At 38.1% G+C, this 18,687-nt stretch overlaps 1 protein-coding gene across 5 annotated transcripts in view; it reads right to left on the bottom strand.

Moving 5' to 3' along the window:
* CFAP58 (cilia and flagella associated protein 58) overlaps window positions 1-18,687 on the bottom strand; it is a 56,875-nt gene that overhangs the window by 16,525 nt on the left and 21,663 nt on the right. For 4 of the 5 annotated variants that reach the window (XR_008438211.1, XR_008438210.1, XR_008438209.1 and 1 more), the window contains exons 11-15: window positions 15,949-16,095; window positions 12,404-12,544; window positions 11,828-12,051; window positions 9,658-9,769; window positions 7,376-7,480 (exon numbers count right to left, since the gene is read on the bottom strand). Coding sequence is in view for 2 of the 5 variants with exons in the window: in XM_053984311.1 (XP_053840286.1) it covers window positions 7,376-7,480; window positions 9,658-9,769; window positions 11,828-12,051; window positions 12,404-12,544; window positions 15,949-16,095 (729 nt within the window). In the remaining 3 variants the exon portion in view is untranslated. Of the gene's footprint in view, window positions 1-6,478; window positions 6,540-7,375; window positions 7,481-9,657; window positions 9,770-11,827; window positions 12,052-12,403; window positions 12,545-15,948; window positions 16,096-18,687 lie in introns of all 5 variants that reach the window. The other variant, XM_053984312.1, reaches the window with a different exon arrangement.

The following is an 18,687-nucleotide window of genomic DNA, read 5'->3' on the forward strand; positions in this document are numbered from 1 at the left end:
CAGCCAGAGTTCATGGGCACACATTTTTTCATTTGAAAAAAGAACAGAGCTTGTCTTTGGAGTCTAAATCAAGGCTATTCTTACTGTGTGCCTTTGACACATCCGCCTAATTCTGCATGACACTGGGGAAGTAAACTTTTTCTTTATGATTCATATCCAGCTGAAAGCCAAAAAGTAAATGTTAGGCCTGAATCCTTATGGTATTTCCCATTTCTTTATTTCAATGCAAATCCCTTGAAATTCCGGTCACCAACTTAGAACTGGAGCCATAACCTCAAACTTCACACTCCACCCAGTACTGTGTTCTCTCTTGTTTCTTTAATGTACATAGCAACATTTAAGTTTTTTATAAGGACAGGAAAGCATTTTTCTGCCCTTCTCCTCCCACCCAGCCCAGGAACCATTTGATCAAAGGCTAGAAGTTTTGGCAGCTTGGGTTTCTCAGTCAGGATCATAGAATACCATGTTGGAAGTAAACCTCAAGATTTATATGGTCCAACCTTTCTTTCATTCCCATTTGCTTATATTGGTGACCACATATGAGAGCAAACAGTAAATTTGCTGTCCCTTTAATGGGACCACTCCTGCAAGGGCTTTGGGATTAGATCTTAAATTGACACCTTTTAAATCTCTGAATCATATAATAGAAGGTTGTAATGGGACCTCAAGGATCATCTGGTCCAGCCTTTCTCAGCAAAAGCACCATCTTGACAAGATGACCCAATACCCTGTCCAGATGGATCTTAAAAATGTCCAGTGTTAGGAAATGCACCACTTCCCCAGGGGGATTATTGCCATGCCTTCCAAATGTTCTCATTGTTAACAACTTTCCTCTCGTGTCCATTCAGAATTCCACAGGAGTAACCTGAACCTATTATCCCCATCTTTGCCATGTGATTCCCTGTAAAAAGAAAATCTCCACCTTCTTTTTAACCACCCTTTAAATACTGGAACATGGTTATAAGGTCTCCCCTCAGCCTTGTTTTCTCAAAGCCAAACAAATCCAGTAGTTTCAGACTTTTGCCATATGGCAAGCTTCCCAATCCTTTATCTTTGTGGCCCTCTTTTGGACCCACTCCAGCCTGTCTTTTCTATATGGCAGAGAAGGGACCAAAACTGAGCACAGTATTCTATGTGTGGCCTGACATAACCTGTGCTGAATAACCTCTGCTAGTGATGCCCTTGTTGACATAACCCAGCACCCTGTTGCCCTTTGCTGCAGCAGCAGAACGTTCACTCATATTGAGCTTGTTGTCCACCAGGATGCCCAGGTCCCTTTCCAGAGAGCTGCTCCCCAACCACGTAGATCCCAGCCTGTCCTGCACTCCTGGATTGAACTTCCCAGCTTTAAGACCTTACACTTGTCCTTGCTTATACTTCACTCTTTTAAAGCATTGGTGCTATTTCACTTTTCCTATTTAACAGTGGGCCAATATTTTCTGTCTCTTTCTGCTTGTTGTTTACATACCTGAAGAGCTCTTTCTTGTGGTTTTTTACTATTCTGGCCAATTTCAGTTCAGTTAGTGGTTCAATTCCTTTGTGCTGATCTGTTTATGCCAGCTACTGCCTATGCAATTAGATGCAATTTTACTGGCAGGCAATTCTTCTGCCATTCAAAAGCTGCTATAAGCTAAATCAGAAAAGTGACTTTTTTGCTGGTAGAAATGGGGCTTTTAAACACAGAAAAGGCCTGGAGCTCAATATACTCACCCTTTTAATTGAGGGCTGAGAGAACTGTTAGCTTGAGCTGCAAGATAGGGTATTAATCCAGTGCTTCCAGAGGAAGTCAAATCCTCCAGGAAACAGAGATAGAAAAGCACCAAGTCCTACTATACTATAAAAAGCTAAAAAGAAAATTTCCTGTTTCATTTTTGGATGGAAAATCCCTTCAAAAGGCTGACTTCATATATAAATGAAAAAGAAACAGTAAAGAAAGGATTGCAGTTTGGCAGTGGATTTTGCAGTTCACCTGTAAGTTTCAGTGCATACAAAGCACTATCCCAAGCTACCTCTGCTGAAATCTCTCTAAAGACAAGATGACAGAGGAACAATAATGGGCAAGTCAAAAGAGACTTTTAGGGATTCCACAGTCATTAGTTCCCTGAAGTGACTTGCAGTTATTTTTTATGAAAATAGACAATTCTGCCAAAAAATCCTCAGCTCAGACTCTGTACGCTACCTGTAACACGCAAGTAGTTTATACTCTCAAATCCAAGTAGAATCTACACTGGGCACTAAAAACAAATAAACATCAAATTTGGGAGGGTAAAATAAATCTCAGCCATTTTGAAGATGCAAAGATAACATCTAAGATAATACTCATCTGGGCCTTATTGATACCAAAATAAAGGTAGGGGATAGGAGAGAATCTTCTTTTTCCTAGCAGGTTGTCTGATAAGAAAATCTCTTACTCAGCATTTAGGCACACATTTCTCTTATGAGGAAGCTACTTGAGCACTGTGAGAGGAGTGAAGAACTTAGCAGAAGCATGCCTCGTGAAACTCCCAAGCTAGGGAGAGAAATTATTTTCAAAAGGACTAGGCTCCCATAAAGTGGGCTGAAAAAAAGCCCACGAGATTAAAAAAAATATAAAATTATATAATGAATGGGGGGAAATGCATAACAAATACAGGGAAGCAAATCCCCCAAGCTCCTTCATTTCTTGGGAGAAAACTTTGATTTCAATAGCTGCCAACCTGCATAAACCCACACGGTAACACACTGTTCTAAAGCAGATTTCTTTATGAAACTATAGTACCAGCTCTGAGAAATAAAGATGGTTATGTATATGTTCAGACACTATAGCAACGAGCACCTCAAACTGGATAGAACAGCTCTACTACCAAGTTAGCACAAATAAAATAAAACATCTGCCTATTTTGAGTGTTTCGCTACTGAATTGAGTCATATCGCTAATATATTCATTCACACAACAATATAAGAATGGAAATTATTTTATTCTCTTTTTACTTGATGTGAGGCATGCAAAAGCTAAGTAGCCTGCCCAAGGTCACAGAGAAAGTCTCTCGCTCTCCCCTCCCTGTATCTCACAATACCTGAAATGGAACAGGGCTGGAGACAGCAGCATCCCTTCAATTCCTCCTACTCTCTGTCACTGGGACAGTCAGTTCTCTGGAGGGATTGAAACTTAGCTCAAAACTTGGCTCAATGCAAGGACATGTGGGTGCTATCTGGCTGTAATCTCTGAGTCAGATACATGAGCTAATCATGCCTTTTGCCCTTGCACTCTTTGAACTATGAGCTCAAGACACAGCCAGCACAGCATCACATCCTGGCTGCCCAGTCCTGGGCTTTCATTGCTCACAACTTCAAGCAATACGTATGTACAGAAAAACAATGCTTTCACTACTAAATGCAAGGCTTAAATAAGACATTTGCCTTTGCCTCCCTGAACAAATAATCTAGATCGCACTTTCTTTTACATTTACATTTATGAACAGTCTTCTGAGATGACTGACAAAAGAGGTAAGTGACATATAATGTGAATCTTTATGATGTTATCCATTCCAAGACATGCAGCTGAATAAAATTCTGCTCAGTCAGACATAAAATCAAATTAGAGGCGTTCGCTCTGAAGAACTAAATTTGAAACAAATAAAGCAGTGCATAATTCACTTTTAATGGGATAAGTTCCTAAAACCACACTAATCATAATCCTAACAAGGTAATACTTTGCACTGCGAGTTTACCACATCACTGCTCAGCACACAGCAGAGCTTCAGTCACATGAGGGATTTGCCCCACATGCAAAGTGAGCAACTGTATTTTTGCAGTCAGGATTTGCAGAGCACTCCTGTTTATTAATAATTATTCCTTGTGGCCTTACAACAAGTCATTCATCCCACATGTGTTCACAAATACCTTCACCCATCCATGAGATCTCCGGGATAACACACAATGTATTGCTCCACAAAGCCCTGCAATATTACTCAACAGTTTAGAAAAGAACCAAAAACATGCTCTATCTTGACTGTACAAATTCAGAAGGAAGGTAACAACTCAGACAGGAAAACTGGCTATCCCTCAAATAACATTTCCTATGTTTGGAAAAAATACCATTGGATTTTTATAAACCAAAAGTATTCAAGACCTCAGGTTTGGATCTGGTTTTTAAGACAGCATTTTTCATTAGCACAGAAGCTCATAACTGTGAGAATACCTGAATTAAAAGAGAAAGTATGACCAGCTACTCTTCAAAGTTGCATCCCAGGATGACCACATTTATTTGGTATATGAGAGCTGATACCTTATAACCCAAGATGCTGTGGTGACAGAGAACAGATAAATCAGAAACAAGACTTCAGTAATTTCTCTAACATAGGAAATCTTTTTACACCTTTATTAAAATGTTCAGCTCTGAAAAGCTGTTCTAAGGAAGCCAAACATTCAGCATACTGCATATTCACTATCTCTCAGCATATGTCTGATCCAAAAAATGTGCCCTGATGACTGGTTAAGAGAGATTAAGATGAAATTTTGCATGAGATTTTAGAGTCAAGCTGGGTTTTTCCTGTATTGTCAGCAATCTAAATTTTCTGACTGAAACACAGTAAATCATTCTTTTAATCAAGTAGCATGGATTGTAGATTGCTTCTACATCTGCCTCAGTTTTAAAGAAATGACAGGTTAGAAACAATGAAAAAGCTAATAAAAAGGATATGATCAAAGGCACATCAGAAGCAGGTAAAGTAAGCTGATGCTTTTCTACATGAATCTATATATTGTGATCCTTATTTAGCAAAAATTTCCATTTATATATCCAGCCGAAATCTTGTTCCCTGCACTTTTATTTGAAAGACCATTTACCAAAAAGTAAAAAAAGAAGACAGAGCTACAGTGCATACAATAAAAATGGAATTGTTTTTCCCTTATAAAAACATTACAGCTCTGCATGAGTATGCAGCAGGGTGAATACCCTACAAATCAAACTGCAGGTTGCTGACACTGGGCTCAACCATTTCCTCACATGGGTTATTTCTAAACTCCAAAGGTATTTTTAATACTCAGTATTCAACACACAAGGTTTTTTGAACTCTATTTTATTAACACACTTTAATGTGAGGGAATTTATGTTACATAATATGCACATTAGACACAACACAAGCTCACCTTAAACAAATATCCTATTTGCTAGCATGATAACCACACACATGAACAAAGATTACGTATGGCAAGCAAGAGATTAAGATAATTTTAAAGCTGGTACACCCAATGGCTATGCCCTTGTTACAGGGCAAGATGTGAATGAAGATGACTGGGAGTGAAGTGTGACTTATGCAAGCAAGCATAACACAGGGATAGCAGTGATTCTCTGACCTAATAAGTTTTTATCCCTCAGTCTGCAGGCTCCAACTCTGAGTATGGGGGATGTTCTGCCAAGTAGGCACAGGCCAGTCATCAGCAATTCCCCTAATCCTGCAAATGAGCAGTGACTGAACTGAGCTCAGCTGACTTCAGGAGAGACCCATATTAAAAAGATATTGCATGCCTTTAAGCATGGAGGGTTTTCCAGGATTTAAAAATAAAAGAAAAAGGAAAGAGAGAAGAACTCTCTCAACATACAAATTATATGAAGGGAAAAAAAAATTCTTGAAATTGGAGCTAAATTACTGCTATTTCCCATAATTCTAAACTTCAGTCAGGATCAAATCCTTTCAAATACTTCACTTCAAATCTTTCAAACTGCTCAGAAGGTGGTCTAGTGAAGACACCCTCCTGGTGTGTGAAACTCGGGTCTCTCCAGAAATCTGATGTTATTGTTCTGCTTATTTCCTAAGTGTTCCTTAGGCTCACCCCTTCACCACAGCAGTTTGGAATTTGGTAACATCAGTTTAGTAAGTTATTAGAGAGGGGTTTGTTTTGCTGAGTATCAGGGTATGATTTTACAAAAGAGATCATCATATCATGGACAACTAGTCCAAAGAATAATGAAATGCCTGGTACCAGGTTATCCAGACACTCAGCAGAAGCAGCTCTGCTAGTACCCTTAATAAGTGCTGCCAGTGAGCTACCCAGCAGCACTTAGAGCCCTTCAAGGGAACGAACTGGGGGTTGTCCTCCATCTCTGGCTACCTCCTCATATCCACACCCTGCTATGAAAGAGCCCTTTTTGAGTCATTGTGGAGGACTTAAAACACTGTGGAAAAACAGAAAAGAGCTCAGAAACATTGATGTTAAAACCCTGAACACAATGTGGAGAATAATATTTTTGGCCTTCACTATTATTTCTCCAAGGGAAACCTTCCTTTCAGCATTGTTACACAGGAAATTGGTGCCTGAATTAAGAACACAAAGGAACTCATTAGCAATTCTAGCTATAATAATTAGATTTTATATAGCCAAACCCTGTCTTAAATATAGAAAAATAATAAAAACATCATAGAGTTGCCATAGAAGGACCATTGCAGAGACAGAAAGATTATACCAGTGGCTACTACAGTAATGTAAGCTCAAATACCTGCTATTTCAAAGATTTTCTTGTGCAGGCAACTTAATACTTCTATATCTCAGTTCTTCAGCTGAAAATAATAGCAAAATGGAAGCATACTAAGGATAAGGCAAGATATGCAATAGAGACTATCTAAAATCTAACAGAATTTGTTTTGTGCATGTGTAAAGCACAGTAAATTTGGAGCTATTTTTGCTACATTTTAAGCTAACTATTTCACTGACAGCGTTTTAGTGCTATGCAACAAAGATCACATTTTTCCAAGCAGAGGAATAATATACCATAAATTACATTCAAGTGAATTTTCAGATCAATGTTTTCCCATGAAACAATAAATAGAGACAAACCCTGTTTTGATAAGATCTGCAGAGCTTCTTCTCAAGACAGAGGGAGATTCAGGTCACATTTTACTCTCCAGTGAGTGATATCTATTTTTTTTTTTTTGCAAAGTTCAGCACAAAAACCTTGAAATCAAACATGCCCCAGACAGCAGCATATCTAAATCACACAAACTGTTTAGGATTCCTCCTGCCAAAAGCCAAGCTAAGCACAAATGGAATCAATCAGGAATTTTCCTTCATGTTCTGGTCATAACATACTTGTTTAAAATGACACAGAAAAACCTTTCAAATAGCCTAAGACTGACCTGAAGACTAATCTATGACATGAATAAGCTAAAGCCAACCTTTAATTGTATTTTACAGAGCTGACCAGGTATCAGTAACTAGAATATAAAAATCAACTAATCTGATGCTTTTTGTTCTCTTCCAGTGAGTCAGTGCTGCCATCTAAAGCTACCTAAAGGCCATGCAAAATAACATTCAGGAAGCACATGTCAGTAGACAGAGAATGCAGAGTAAGTCAAATATATTAATGAGATGCAACAAAATAATGATGCTGCAGTACCTGAAGGAGAAATTCTTTCTCTATCACTTCACCTGTCTTGCTGATAAGTCGCTTCTGTAGTCTCTGTACTTTCAGAATCAGCTCATAGGTAGTGGGGTCGCTGGCCTAGGAAAGAGGAGTCCCAAAAATTATACATAACAAGTTACTATTTATTTTTTGCAAATGAAAACCATAATATCTCAGTGTTCAAAAGTAACAAGTACAAAAGGGGCGCTAGCAGAAGATGCATTCAGTTTTTTGGTTTTTTTTTTTAATTGCATGTATACAAGCAGTCCTGAAATTTAATATATCACTTTAGCAGCAACTGGAACTGTCCACTGGCAAATTAAGAGCAGTGCAAGTACCTCCTGTTGTTCAAGAACTGCAAACAGTGCCAACTTAGTTTCTAAGGAGAAGATTTTTCTATTGAAAAAAAAAAAAAAAAATACTAACTACAATTTATTCTTGAAACAGGTGGAGAACTTAAGAGCAACAAATTTGGGGGGTACACTGATGAATTATTATGGGGTTCTAAAGTGTCCATACATGTGAAATCCCATTCTTCAATGGAATTAAATACTTGAAATGCTGACAGATTGTTTGCACTGTACTGTGCCCTCTACCTACATAGCCCGTAATACCAGGAGCTAGTAGATGTCTGTCTCTCCATCCCTTCCTTTTCATTCTTTTGGCATAGATTGAATCTGGAGAAAGCTCTAAGGAGCAAAGAAATAATTCTGTGAGGAGGAGCCAGTGCAGCTTACTTTCCCAGTACTTTGTGTCTTTTTCTTGGATCTTTCAATGAAGGGCAGACTCTGACTGAAACTTTTCCTCACCCAGGGACTCATAACACCTCTTTCAAGTCTGTTTTTTCCTCTCTCATGGGGTGTCTCATAAGGATTAAACTCACACTGCAGTAAAGGCTCCAATAAAGTCCTGCTCTCTTATATTTGCTTGAGCTTATAAAGAACTCGGTATCTCATTGCTCTTAATCTTTTGTCTGATTTTATCTAAATTGACTAATCAATTCAAGCATAACTAGGACACTGACACAGATAAACATGCAGTGCTCACAACACAACATCATTTCCTGAGAAACCAGGCTAAAAAGTAGACCAGTCCTCATGATCCACTCAGTCCTTGATTTTTTTATAGCACTGCCCAAGCATGGTGCCAATTTGTGACTACTGTAGTGATATGAAAGTGTTTGTTCATTAGGAATTGAACCAAAACCCCATCAGGATTATTTCATATGGATCTTGCCATCTGCTGGCCTTTCTGTGTTCCAAATACAAACCAGTTACCTAGAATGCAAAGACATGATTTCCCATTACCAGTCTCTTCATACATTCATTTTCCCATCACTGGATGTTTTGACTGGCCTGATTTTTCTTTGTTACAAGGTACTGCTAGAGTTTGTACCTAGATGTGTTCAACCTAGTTCACCATCCTGCATTATATCTCCCTTCCACGAGAAAAGCTAATCACACCATCCAAGTTTAAGCTCAGTATGGAAAGATCAGAAATTCACTATCATGCTAGTAAGCACAGTCAAAATATTCAGCTCTGCTTCTTCAGGGACAGAGCACATTATCACTCAATATTAGAGAAGCTAAGCAACCCAGGCTGGCATCACATCAGAGATGCATGCAACTGAGGAATCTCAGATGGCACTGACTTACATCAAAAATATCCAGTGATGCCAACTGATGTTCATATATTTGGTCTATGCTTGATGGATTTTTTATTTTTCCCCTTCACTTGGCAGGTTCAAATCATGTGAAAACTTAGATTTGCTGTTTATGTAAAGCAGCTGAACTCACATTACCTGGAATGACTATCTTTGGAAGTCTACTACTGTTTATGTGAAGGACTCATTCTGTTTTTTCTCAGATGTGATGTCCATTCTCCAGTCTACCTATTCTATTAGCCTTTCTTGCCATATACATCTCCCTGCTTGGGGAGGGTAGGATTGTATCTTTCCCCTATCATCTTATTTCTCACCATCCACGTTAAGGAATCGCCTCCTTCTGAATTCATCTAATGCACTCTTATTCCCTTTAGCACTTCATTGTCTCTTTACAAATCCTCCTGCAATTTTTCATTGAGGAAGTGACACAAAAATAACACTGATTGCATTGTGCAAGGAAAGCATTCAGCAGGTAAGGATTCCATTGATACTATGGGAATTTCAGTCTCCCAGTCCCTTCATATCATTTGCATAACAGTAAATGAAATAGGCTTTTGCTGGGTCACTGATGTGATAATAGGGGCTTTGGAAACACAAAATCCTCACACATCACCTCTAATTTTCTCCATCTGTGAATTTGCAAAGGCTTCTGCAGTTCTTCTTCCAAAATTTTGCACCGAGTCTGTTCCCTTAACAGCTCCTTCTGCATGTGATTAAACTCCCATCTGAAGACCAGCATAAAATAAAAAGAAAAAACACACCAAAAATACTTCAATGTGACCAAGGCACTAATGTGAACATTAACAAATCATTCTCCCATGCACTATGGTGCACTATGGTGCATGGGAAGCACTACATGGAAAGCACAAAGAGGCACTTAGCCACTGCAGCAATACTGTGGTGGCAAAATGTATCAACATGACACCACTAAACAGGTGGAACCATAAAATAACACACTTGGACCTCTTTGCTTGCTTCATTAAGAATGGCTCAGAAAATAGTCTTCCAGGGAATTTACTCCACATACTATGGAGACTACACAGATCTCACTCTTCACATCTTCCCATGTACATTAAAGCCAGGACAGTTAGTTCATAAACCTACAAATCGGTTATGGGTCATATCCAGTTACCCTGTGTTGAATCTAACAGCTTGTGTTTGAAAGGTTTTAAATCTACACAGCTCACACAATCCATTAAATAAAACACACTCTAGGACCTAAGTATGATGGACACTGTTCCTAAGAGAACTGAACTTTGATTTCTTTTATTACATCTCCTCAAGGAATTTCAGAAGTGACTTGTTGCTGAATTTAAAATTAATTGAGCACTATCAAGATTCTTTGACAACTAGGCTTTTATGATGGGGATAGGGGGTTTTAAGGGCAGGAAGAAAAGGCACATTTTGTAATTATCTGACCCTTATCACTTTAGTGATGGGATCCTCTAAATTCTCCAATGTCAAAAGGGGGTGAAAGACTGTGATGTGCCTCCTCCACCACTGAATCTCTTCCTACTAAGCTCAGAATTGCATTTAGCTCACTAGAGAGAAAAAAGCCTTTTTTTAACTGTGAGGTTGGACAAGGTTATGGAACAAGGAAAAAAACCTCACATTTCCAATTGGCAAATCGGGAAAGCTAATTAGCAGCACAAGTGATAAATGGAATCTTTTCGACAGGCAGTTTTCATGATGGTTTTGGACTTCATTAAAGTATGAGATTGCTGCTGCAGTTAGCAAGAATTGATCCACCCATCATGGCATGCAGCACACTACACTTCAATACCATCACTGAGTTTCAATACAGTAACAGACTTTCAGCTGAATGCATTTGGGCAGCAACTTCAAATCCCATTCCTATCTGCAGTCATTCGATGAAAACTGCAATTGCTAATGCTGTGTGCCCAGTTCTCCTTTCTGTTTCACCAAATCAAACTGGCATAATTCCACTGGAGTCAATGGGACTGACCATGGACTGAAGTTAATTTGTTCTGCTGAAAGTCACAGAATCACACTGATAAAGTAAAGATCTCACCCAAAACTGTGATAGCTACCCCGAATTAGTACAATGGTTATCTGCTAAAAACATAACTGCCTCTCCTTACAAATCAAGACTGATTTTTAGAAAATGTCCACAGTTTCTCATCAGGAAAGAATACACCTCAAATACAGGAGGGGTAAACAATAAAGGAAGCATTAAGCTGGAGAAGGAGGAGATAAATCAGGTTGGGCTGATTTTAATTGCTATTTTAAAGAAACAAAACCTTCAATGAAAATTTAACTAAACTTTCTCAGAGATCATAAGATCTGCATATAAATATGGAAGGACAGAGCTCTGAAAACAGGGTTTTGTTATGAATATATCAAGTGAATATGAACATGTCAAGTTATGAATGCGTCTCCTATACTCCGTGGATTGCTTAACCAAAAGGAGTTCCACTAATCTAGGCCTTGTACCACTTCATAGTTCTATGTAGGACTGTGAACACCTTTTCTGCTGCTGTCAGGTTTATTCTGTAGGCAGTAACTCACAGTAAAAGGGGAAACACGGAAGTTATTTCAACTTTGGCCAAGATACCTTTTTTCCTCATTACTATATTTCAATTTTCCTAATTGTTAGTAAGTTATTTCATTAATTTAATCCAGTCTGTGTTTGAGGTCAAACCAAACAAACCCCTTCTCCAAAGTTGATACAAGTCTTTACTACATATAAACTATATTTTCTGTCTCAAACACAAAATCATGGCTGCAGTCACTATGGAAATGTATTCCACTGGGTTTCCTACCTGAGCTCCTGCACATTAGCTACACCCTTGCCAAGTATTCCCTTCTCACGCCGAAGTTTTTTGATCTCCAGCTTGAGAATCCGCATGTCTTCCACCCTCTGCCGGTACTCGCTCTCGCCCCTGTTTAAGATGGCCTGCTGGATTTTTATCTTCTCATAGAGCAGCGCCACCTCGCCATTGCGGCGAATAAGCTGGGTCCCCAGGGCATGTCTCTCACAGAGCACCTGTGGGCATGGAGCAAAGCCATAAAGTCACTCACACTTCCTCCACACAATCCCAGAGTAACGTGACTATGCTCCATCAGTCCAAATCATGGGCGTTAAGAGCTTTCATTGTTATTAATTAAAGAAATATGGCAAGAATCTAATCATTTCCTCTATAAGGGTTTGGTCACCTGAATAGTACAAACTACAGATTTCGTTCACTTCAGGATCTTAAAATTTTGGTTTTAATGGCAGTATAAAGCTTTAGTACTCCCACATTCACAGAAGCTAAGAATCTTCATCTTAAAAATACACTGGACAAATGAAGGAACAGAATGCAGGATATTTGAAAACTCAAATTAGGGATTCCAACCTTGTCAAATTCCTTCTTCTGCTTCAGTCTCTCTGCATCAGCTTCAGCAATGATTTTTAGGAGTTTTTTCTCTTCCGCCTCCTGATTTTTAATATAGGCTTTGGCTTCCTGAGCCTGTATTGTCATCTTTAGCAGTTCAGCCTGATGGAGATAAAAAATATAGGTGAGCAACTGTTAATTAATAACTTCCTATTACAGAAACCTACAATTAAGAGTTACTTATAAATATTTCATACTTTATTTTACCTTCCTGAGAGGTACACATTTTGTTAGTTTTTGAGAACTAATCACCAAGATAAGCAAGCATGAAGACCCATAGAGAAATGCAGCAAATACTATTTTAATACAATTGTCTTATACACAATAGAAATTTGGAAGTATTTTTATCTATGGCAATGGTTCAGGTTGTAATTCAGGGATGTCCTTTTTTTTAATTATACAGCACATATTTAGAAAGCTTTTCAATGGAGTTGTTATTCACAGTCAGTCTGGGATGTGAGAAAGAACAGTTCACCTTGCTGAAAAGGGCAACAATCTCCGCTGTATAATACAAAGCAGCATCAACTCAAGAAAGAGTTCAGACTGGAATAAAAAAATGGTGGCAACCAGGAAGGGAAGAGCAAGATTTAAGAGCCACAGCACTTTGTTTAGTGGATGTGTAAATGAGGAAGACTGTGAAAAGAGGAGCTGTCCCTAAGCGACGAGGAGCAATGAACAGCACCAACACAAACTAACACTGGAATCTGCCCAGTCATTCTATCCCACTGTCACAAAATCTTCAATTTAAGGCATGTATGTAGATAAAAACTAGTAGGATCTTCCTGGATTATTAGAAGCTTTTATCACTGCTAGGCAATTAGAGCCAAGGTGGAACTAGCTGACAACAGTTCATTTTCATAGCTATGAAAACTTTCAAGCCTCAACTCAAAGACTTTGCCACAGCTCTGACCCTTATAAAGAATGATGTTCAAAATAAGCATCATCCAATGCTGGAAGAATGAGGCTGTGATGAAGGGTGCACCTGCAAAAACATCGATTTAAGACTAACAGTTCCATCATCATAATGAAATAGCTTGTTCCATTCTTATTTTCTTTAATAAAATTCTCATTTTCCTACATGTGTAAGACATAGCTCTCTCAGTCAGTGTCAGATATTCAACAGAATTCATCAGCTGAATAAAAATGCAAGTCACTTCATCCTGAAATGCAATAAACACTGTACAAAAAGCTGCCCACAAATGTAAAACTGCTCTTGTGTTCAGCATTACTAGATAATATTTTTTTAATAGATCACAATTCTATGGTCTCCTTATGTCAGAAAAATATGAATTGTAAACAAGAAGTGGCATTAGATGTGGTCAGCAAACATTCATATAAACAAATCTCACTGGAACGCACTGAGTTAAAATAAATCTGAACCGCCTTGTATAGTAAGGAACATCAATACTTAAAGCCACACAAGGATTTTCAGTTAGATTAAATATGCCCAGAACCACAGTACAAGGGTCTGTGTACATCAGGTAAGAGAAAGGAAATTAATAAACACAGTCACTGTGCAAGCAGAAAAATGGTCATGTCTGAAACTGCTGTAAACCAGCACAGCTCACCTGAAGTCAGTTCAGAGAATTTGTAAGAACTGAAGAACAGTCAGCAAGAAAAAATAACGTATATGGGACCTATACCAATATTTCAACCAAACTCAAACTAAATTCTTGTTTAGATTCTAAAATATTAGTGCAAGTGATACTTTTAGCAATATGCTATACTAGAGGTGGGAGGAAAGCAGGAGTTTTACAAAAGTTGTAACTGGGACTGAAAACAGAATACTGAAATAACAAGTCAGATTTTATATTCAGATTTCCAGAAAAAATATGCATAAACATCTACAAAATTATACAAATCGCTTGACTTGCCAGCAGCTGCAATCTCAAGGGCTACAGATACAATTTTTTCAATGTTCAGATCCTTTTTCTAATAACTCTAACCTGCAGCCCTGCATGAAGGCAAACTGAAGCCAAAAGATGGCATTGTACTGGCTTTAACAGACCTTGCATTTACCATGATTACACATTTTGAAGGCCTTTATGCTCTGAGGTGAGCATGTCTGCATAACCTTGTTCCTATGAATCCCAGTCCTCCATGATTCAGCACATTCTTTAAACTTATTTCCCAGGAACAGCTTTCTTACTTCCTTCACATCAGTGCAAGCAGGATAATTTGATAATATTTTATAACAATTGATAATAATTTCTAACAATAATAAACAATAAATTATAATAATAAATTGATAATAATTGATAACACAAATAATTGGGTTCTTTGTGCCTGTGACAATCAGCTGCCTCTGAATTCTTTTCTGGTTTAGTACTCAGCAGTGACACTCAGGTAGAAGACCACAATGTCCTGAAGCAAGTCAGTAATGTCATGTCAGTGTATGGACAAACCTGCTGGTGAATAATTGAGTGGGTAAACCATGCAGCAATCATATGTTTGTCAAATAAATGGCAGAGAATTCTGAGGTGATGAGACAGAATTGAGGACTAGTTAAGCCAGAAAGCTGCACACAGGGAGTGAGATGCTGTTTGACTTCTCCATCACTGATAGAACATCTCTGAGACAGATCAGGTACAAGAATACAAATTCATCACACTTTTACAAAGCCCTATTGATATCTTGTCATAACTATGTGCTGAGAGAGGCTGAAAATGCAAGAAGACATTGCAGCAAAGCAATAAGCTGACAAAAGAAAACATTGGGAAAAGTGACAGGGAACTTTTGTTTTTTGGGGGTATTGTTTGCATTTTTACTGGGCTTTTTTCCTTAGTGCTTAGTGAAGATTAAAAATAAACCCCTGTGAACACAACTCCATAAATCTTTTCACAGTACAGCAAATTTGGTTGAGATACCACCACAAATTTAATAGCTTATCTAAGGATGGGCTGCAGCAGCACTGAGAAGAAGGACCCAAGCATCAAGCTTAGAATTCCTTTGATTTAAGACAGAATCTTGCTGCTTTATACCACAATATTACAATAACTTCATGTGCAGAGGGACCTACTAAAAGGCACTGCCTAACTCCCAAAAGACTAATGCTTGCTAGTTACATAGAAATACAACATTGTGCAATACAATGTGGTTTGCACTTAAAAACAGTAGAAAGAAAAAAGTTCTTAAAAATAAAAAGTTGAGTTGCAAGGGTCTGCATTAAAAAGTTTGCTAGAATCAGTTTATCCATGAAATCAACACTTCTGCAAGCAAAATGGAACTTTTTAGTAAAAAATGTTCCGTCACCAAGAGATTTAAAGCTTCCAACAGACAGTTCAGGACTCCTTTATCACAATTATAATTTTAGGCAAAGATTAAATTTGTCAGATACACAGATTTCTGTAACTAGTGTCTCTAAAGCGTGCTGAGATCTTGTGCTTCAAGTACAGAATAGTTTATTGAAATACAGCGAAACAACTACCGCAGGTCAGAACACAATGCAGTCTGGGAAATCACAGAGTTCACCCTTTACAAGAAAGTGTCTGTATCAAGGGTCTTACTTTCATCGACTCTCTCTCATCCTCTGACTGCTGGAATTCCACATGTGCCTTCTCAAGGGCTATATCCTTTTCTTTGATCTCCTCTTTCAGCTGATCCACCTGACGTGTGGAAGTTTTCAGTTTCATCATCATTTCTGCTATCTCATCCTAATAGAGTAAGAAGCGTGATCACAGAAAGGGTTAAAGCAGAGGGTGTTTTTGATGTGGGGTTCAGGCTGTTTAGATGTTGGAAAATGTAGCTATGGTGCATGAAAGTAGATCTGTTGTACCTACTATAAGACATCACTTTTTAATCCAACAGAAATAAACTGTTTCATTAAACAACAATTTTTTAAGCTAGCATGACATTGCAATAAAAAAAGCTTTAAAAGATACACTGACAAAAATAATGGCCATCAATCATGAGTTTAGTAAGACATTTAATTTAAAGTACTGGACACACTTATAAGAACTAGCAGTCAATCCAAATCACTAAGATTCTGATCATATCCATCTGTTTTCATATTTCTAATAACGTGCTTTTCCAATAAGGTCATGCATAGTTGGACACAAATCTTTGGATAGAAGCTCATTTTGTGCAAACAAACATAGCCCTCAGTAAAATATCAAAATATGCTAGTTTGCACAGAGGTGCAAAGTTCAAAAGAGGGCTCAGTGCTTGAGAAGTCCCTGTGAAAATATTTAGCACATACTTTAAGCTCGAACACAGAGCAAAAAGGCTGGTAACACTGAAGAGAGGTCAGGTCAGTAGGAGTACTACTGCTCACAGCACAAAGGTGTGAGTACAAAATTAGCATTTCAGCTTAGCACAGTGACAGCACATGTTATGCCATGAGATGGAAGCTAACAGAATCAATGATTAGACAGATCTGCTCTTCTGGTGTAATGGAAGTAGCTTTAGAAGCTATTACTCCTCTGCTGGAACCTACCACCTCACAGAGAAGACATCATAATCTCTCTCCTCTTCCAGTGGCAAACCAGGGTAGCTTAAAGCTGCTTCAGCACTATCCACCATAGGTGTGGATTTACTCGACAAATGAGGGATTTTTACCTGCATGAAGTGCTTAATGTAGCTAAGCAAGATCTTGAGTCATGGCAATCTTCACCCAAGCAGCACAGAGAAAGGACTGATTAGTAGTAATATGTCACTAGGCCCAGCTGTTGGCACATTCAGCCACTTCCATGAAAGCAAAAGTTATAAAAAGCTGTCTTTGGTACACAGCCTATAAATCTCTTTGATCATGTAAAAGATGACAGATTTAGCATATAGAGCCCAGACACACCCAAGTACATTCTTAATTCTTTACTTAATGCCAAACAGTCAGAACACACAATTTTGCAAACTGGTCTCCTAACCAATTTGCTTAAATAAATGAACTCCTAACACCAAAAGAAAGCCTCAGGATGAAAACATCAGATATTTATATCATATTAACAGCCTGCCAGGATGCCTTTTCCATTTTAATGACTTGAATATTATGGTACTCTGGAGACCACTGGCAAGGTGGGCATAAGATCATTTCACATTAAGCAATCCAAAAATATTTACATCCAGCTTTATCTAAACAAGCTTATGCAAATCTTACTTCCCAAAACAAGAAAGAATTTGTCATAATGTTTAAAACAACCATCTTTTATGGTTTGGTTTTGTTTTTTTTTTCTTCTTTCACGACTGGCTGACCTGTTACTGAATGTTGAATAGCTGTTTTTCTCATTGCTAAACAAAACACTGCCTTGGCCAAAAGATCTTTTGGGGTCAGCTATTTTCTCACACAGGACTTGCTGAAAGAGTTTAGTAGTATGACAAGTAGGCTATTAAAGTCTAAATATTGGCCTCCAACAACTGGAACTGTGAACAGCATAGCGTTACCACCATATAACATTCAAAACCCAAAGACCAAAAGGCTGCTCCATTTTCTAATTCAGCATTCTTTATAAATAACCAAATTTATTTCGTGTGTTTTAAAATAAAAATAACTAGGAAAAAATCAGCATTGTGATTTTTCAACCTTATTTTTCCTGACAGATTGTTTGGGAGCAGCAAGAATCCCAACACTGAATCCACCAGATGAGAGGCTGACTAAGGTCAAGTAAAGCATCCCACATAAATGGCAAAATGGTGCATTCTTCATAGAATTCAGCTCACAGCTTATTAGGAACTTTGACAGTACATTTCTGTGTGCTTCTCAAACAAAACACCTGCCTATTCAAACCTAAGTATAAATTTGTAATTTACTATACATGTTTATGTCATAAATACTTATTTGGAAATAACCCAAGGCTTAAAATGACAGCTATCCAGGGTCCCAATATTTGCCAATTACAATAGGATTTGTGCGGTATTTTAGATCTTTACATCAGAATAACAGAATATATGCTTAAGTGCTCTGTTCTCTTCTTCTAGTATTGTTAGTGACATGCCCAAGGAGGAGATATGAATGGAAAGAATCATCTCCTGAAGAAAATGACATTCTGTGAAAGAAACAAGGTAGAAGCATTTGGTTCTTGTCAGAAAATTCCACTTCAGCTGGGAAAGTGTTTCTCTGTTTCCTAAGTCATTATTCACAGTAATGGGCATACTCATTCAGGGCTAAGGAGGCAATCTTATTCCCCTTATACCCTATTTCACATACATGCATACAACTCCTAAAGGGATAAAACAGACTGGAGGCAGGATGGCTTTATGATTCTGTGGCTCCAGTGTACCATGATTTTATGCATGGTTTGAAGCAGGGATAT

Source organism: Vidua macroura, chromosome 8, assembly GCF_024509145.1.
Source record: "Vidua macroura isolate BioBank_ID:100142 chromosome 8, ASM2450914v1, whole genome shotgun sequence".
Lineage (NCBI taxonomy): Eukaryota > Metazoa > Chordata > Aves > Passeriformes > Viduidae > Vidua > Vidua macroura.